The sequence below is a fragment of the Carya illinoinensis genome, chromosome 15, assembly GCF_018687715.1.
Source record: "Carya illinoinensis cultivar Pawnee chromosome 15, C.illinoinensisPawnee_v1, whole genome shotgun sequence".
NCBI classification, from domain to species: domain Eukaryota; kingdom Viridiplantae; phylum Streptophyta; class Magnoliopsida; order Fagales; family Juglandaceae; genus Carya; species Carya illinoinensis.
The window spans coordinates 12,741,031-12,745,770 of NC_056766.1; the positions used below are offsets into that span (position 1 = coordinate 12,741,031).

General features: G+C 37.9%; 1 protein-coding gene across 1 annotated transcript; it reads left to right on the forward strand.

Annotated features, from left to right (window-relative positions):
- The first annotated feature begins 449 nt into the window (after window positions 1–449).
- On the forward strand, window positions 450–4,537 carry LOC122297589 (protein NRT1/ PTR FAMILY 4.5-like). Its single transcript, XM_043107699.1, has 6 exons — window positions 450–544; window positions 859–943; window positions 1,058–1,275; window positions 2,187–2,633; window positions 3,213–3,337; window positions 3,429–4,537. Exons 1-6 carry the CDS (start codon window positions 542–544, stop codon window positions 4,291–4,293), a joined length of 1,743 nt encoding a protein of 580 aa, XP_042963633.1. The 5' UTR covers window positions 450–541; the 3' UTR covers window positions 4,294–4,537.
- Window positions 4,538–4,740: the final 203 nt, after the last annotated feature.

A 4,740-nucleotide genomic window follows, 5' to 3' on the forward strand; every position in this document is an offset into this window, starting at 1 on the left:
GATTATGCAGGTACGACAGTCGTGAATACAGTTCAAGTTCCGCAAGCAGTTTTTTCTCTCTTGATCAGCCGTAAAGTTTTCCTACCAGCTGAGAGCCCCATAAAATTAAACACTCATCATCAGTCATCACCTAGTCTTAAAGAACCAATATTTATCTGTGAAAAAATCACTGTGAAAAGTGTTGGAAACAACTGGAAATGCTTAAGAGCAAAAGTCAAAGAAAACATTTTAAAGCAAATTTCTTCTCATTATTCTATTCGCCTGATATACATTGATCAGTTGAATGAATGCGCTAATGTACAATGTATCATTATCGACACCACGCAGCATATACACTTAGGTTAACAACTAAAGACAAAAGATCCATCATTGAAATAATTGCTTTTAATGGGTGAAGATGCCATATGATTCCCTTATTCTACTATTTGCCTCTATAAATAGTCCCAGGAGTTAAATCTGAATAGCCATTGCCAAGTAAGAAGCAAATTCCCTTAATATTCCTCTTGGGTCAGAGAAGAAATCTGCATCTTATTCCTACACAATGGTAAGCAGCTGCTAATTAGCTTAGTTTATAATCTCCAGGTTGGCTTTAGATTAGTCAAGAAAAGATAGTACTGCCTGGAAATGTATAGAGCATCTAAGGCCAACTCTCTTCACTGTTTCAAATCCACCAAAATTTCTCTCTTGAGCTCTCTCAATTCTTCTGCATGCAATATATGCATGGTGACTGTGCGCATTCAATATGATCTCATTTTCTAATTCTCTTGGCGTTGAGTTTCGAGTTTTTCGCTCCAACATGATTCATAATTACTTTGATTTAAAATGCAATATTCTTCTCTGTTATTAATCATTCACCAGGGCATCTGCGGTACTGATGTCAAGACAAAGGCTGAAAGGCCAGAAACAAAGCTAGGTGGAAATCGAGCTGCGCTGTTTGTATACGGTACTGACAATAAAACACATATAATTATGAAGATTATAATTACTACCTTTTTGTTTGTCAGTTGTGGTCGGTAGGTTGGTTGGTTTTTAATAGTGAATTCATGCATTCATGCAGCTACGGAGGGACTGGAGAACATGGCGTTCATCACCAGTGCTGTGAGCCTTGTAACATATTTTTATGGGTACATGAATTTCAGCATAACAAAATCCGCCACTACGCTCACAAACTTCATGGGGACTGCATTCTTGCTCCCACTCGTTGGTGGTTTCATATGTGATACCTATTTGTCAAGATTTAAGACTTGTGTGATATTTGCATTCATAGAATTGTTGGTAAGTTTATTCTTCCATTCGTCAAGATTGCGTATATATCATCACCTAACTCCAGTATAAACTATATTTCATCATCTTGCTTCCACAAATTAAGCTTCTATGTTCTCATCACTTGGGTCTGAATGTTCAAGTCCTTCAACTGATCATCTAGAGTTTTCTGACCCAGTTCTTGTTCAGGATCAGTCCAACCTAGATAGCTAGGGCTTTGATAAAAACTATTGGAATCGGATAAGATGAGAATGATGCATGATGAGCATTACTACATAAAAGAAACAGTAGAAAATTGAAAAAATTTCAACCTAAGCTAAAATAACTAATATTGCTATTAAGTTATGGGAATATACACATTTCTGTAAATTAACTCCTGCAGAAGGTACCATAGACAACCCCTAAACAAGTATTTATACAACTCTAAACCCATTTTTTGTATGCAAACCATGAAGAAATTTCATCTCAAATAATGGTATATCGATATTCCATGGATAATTTGTCTCTGGATGATCAGCCATGCATATAACTGGCGATCGAAGTAGACAGACACCAACTACCAACAGATTTCAAGGTACTCCACAGCCTAAAACCATTTTTAAATGGCATGCGCCATTGACTCAACAACAAACAAAAATAAATAACTTCTTCTGTTGTTGCACTTCCACAGCTCAAGTAATTTCAACTTGAGCTGTAGTAGGTTTGTTGAGTGTCTTCTGGTGGGTAAACTAATAGATTCCCATTCCTTTAAAGATATATTATCATATATAAATGTTTGCTTTTCAATGTTGATAATATTTTTTATGATATTTTCTTAAACTAACATATAATATTCCTTTTAAAGTATACATGATGATGACGTCCATCAACAATCTGGTCTAAATGAGTTTGACTAATCAACTAATTCACGCATGCATATGCAGGGATATGCCCTCCTAGCAGTACAAGCACATCTTCACCAACTAAGACCTTTGCCGTGCAAAGGTGGTGGATTAAGTGGACAGGACAAATGCGAGGCCGCAGCCACCAGCCACGTAGCAATCCTTTTTACTGGTTTATACATGGTTGCACTCGGAACTGGCGGGGTAAAGGCGGCGTTGCCATCCTTGGGAGCAGACCAATTCGACGATAAGAACCCTAAGGAGGCAGCTCAATTGTCGAGCTTCTTTAACTGGTTCTTGTTTAGCCTCACCATTGGAGCTATACTTGGGGTGACTTTCATAGTATGGATAACCATCAACCAAGGCTGGGACTGGGGCTTTGGCATCTGCACTATTGCGATATTATGTGCATTGGTTTTCGTCTGCATGGGCAAGTCATTGTATCGGAATAATGTGCCCAAGGGAAGCCCCCTAGTTCGAATTCTACAGGTAACTATTACACAAAACAGAAAAAATGCTCTTTATTTTATGATTCTAGTGATCTCACCAGCTAATGTGCCGCATTTTCAGTCACTTTCATCATTTAAATCGTTGACTTTTGAAGTTACTTTAAACTATGAAACATCAGTCGGTGTGATTGCAGATCATAAAATACAGTGTAAAAAAAATGTTTTTCTACATGAAAATGTACATTTTGACTACTGTTTGGACCATAAAAAATATCATTAGTATGCCATATTTAATTGATGTACCTAGTCATGTTTCATATTCATGGTAGGTAAACATATAAATAATTAAATGACTACCTAGTGGGAATATTCTTACCCCATATGCCTACCATATATGCTCATTTCTTGTCCCTATCCTCATGCAATTTTGATTTTTTTATTGAAACTATTAAGTAATGTGTTAACTGAGTGCGGTCCGGTATCAATGATGGAATTGAATATAATGTGCACACAGACAGATGCACATGATTAAGACTCGCTACTCTTGTGTGCATGATTCACTAGCACATAAACATGTTCTTTGTTTATTAATTAGCGGTTTTTTGTTCTTCAAATTCAGGTATTTGTGGCTGCCATTCGAAACAGAAAACTTCCGTTTCCAGAGAATACAGGGGAGTTACTAGAGATTCATGACAAAGGAACCAATATGCGAGATGAAATCTTGGAGAGAACAGAACAGTTTAGGTATATATGTTAACAAAATCATCAAGTTTACCTTCCCTTGCAGTATTCTTACAATGATTGAAATCTAAGTACACTATGCCCCGTTTTACAGATTTTTTGACAGGGCAGCAATCATTAGAAGTAACAATGATTCATCAATAGAAACCAGGCAATTAGAGTCCAACTGGAGCTTGTGCACAGTGACACAAGTTGAAGAAACAAAGATTCTGATCCGCATGCTACCAATTATACTAAGCACTGTATTCATGAACACATGTTTGGCTCAACTTCAAACTTTCTCAATCCAACAAAGCACAACCCTGGATCCCTATATCCTGGGCTTTAAAGTACCCGGCCCCTCAATCCCAGTGATCCCCCTACTATTCATGTTCATGCTTATTCCAACGTACGACAGGGTGTTTGTCCCACTAGCAAGAAAAATCACAGGAATACCCACTGGAATTCGACACCTACAACGAATTGGCATTGGGTTAGTGTTGTCAGCAATTTCTATGGCGGTTGCTGGCATTGTGGAGACCCGCCGCAAGTCTGTGGCTATCCAACACAACATGGTTGATAGCATTGAACCTCTACCAATGACTGTGTTTTGGCTGGGGTTCCAATATGCCATATTTGGTGCTGCAGATATGTTTACCCTAGTTGGAATACTAGAGTTTTTCTATGCAGAGAGTTCAGCAGGCATGAAGTCACTCAGCACAGCCATTTCATGGTGCTCATTGGCATTTGGGTACTACCTTAGCACAGTGGTGGTAGAGGTGGTGAACAAGGTGAGTGGGGGTTGGTTGGCTAATAACAATCTGAACAGAGATAATTTGAACTACTTCTACTGGTTATTGTCCGGGATTAGTGTGGTAAACTTTGGGGTTTATTTGGTGTGTGCATCTTGGTATAAATACAAAAAGGTGGAAATGAAGCAAACTGATGCTGAGGGAAAGCTTGAAATGGCAGGAGTTTAGCTAGGGATGTACTTCAGATATTTTGGTTTTCTTATTAAGGTTTTTTAGTATGTTGTAGCTATACTGCCATTACAAAATTTGTGATCTAAGGTGATGTGTAATTTTATTGCCAGCTGTTGTCATTTTGTATGTATTAGGAATTTCCAAACAGTTTGTCAACCAAGCGGATCATGAGGCATTAGGTGTGGAGTTAATTATTGCTGAAATGGGAGTAATCCATTGAGGCTTTTGTGCCCATCCCCGCAATTGTTGAGGTTCAGCTGGTGTTGTGCTAGCTAGTGTCTAAAATGAAAAAGAAGGGATGCATCACAAATTGACTTGAGCTTAACATACCATATCAAGACATCTGTTTGTAAATTCAATAAGATCACTGTATAGATGAATAATTTCTCAACTGGAAATCCAAACTTCAATGCCAAAAGAAAACTGAATAAACTTAAGTCATCA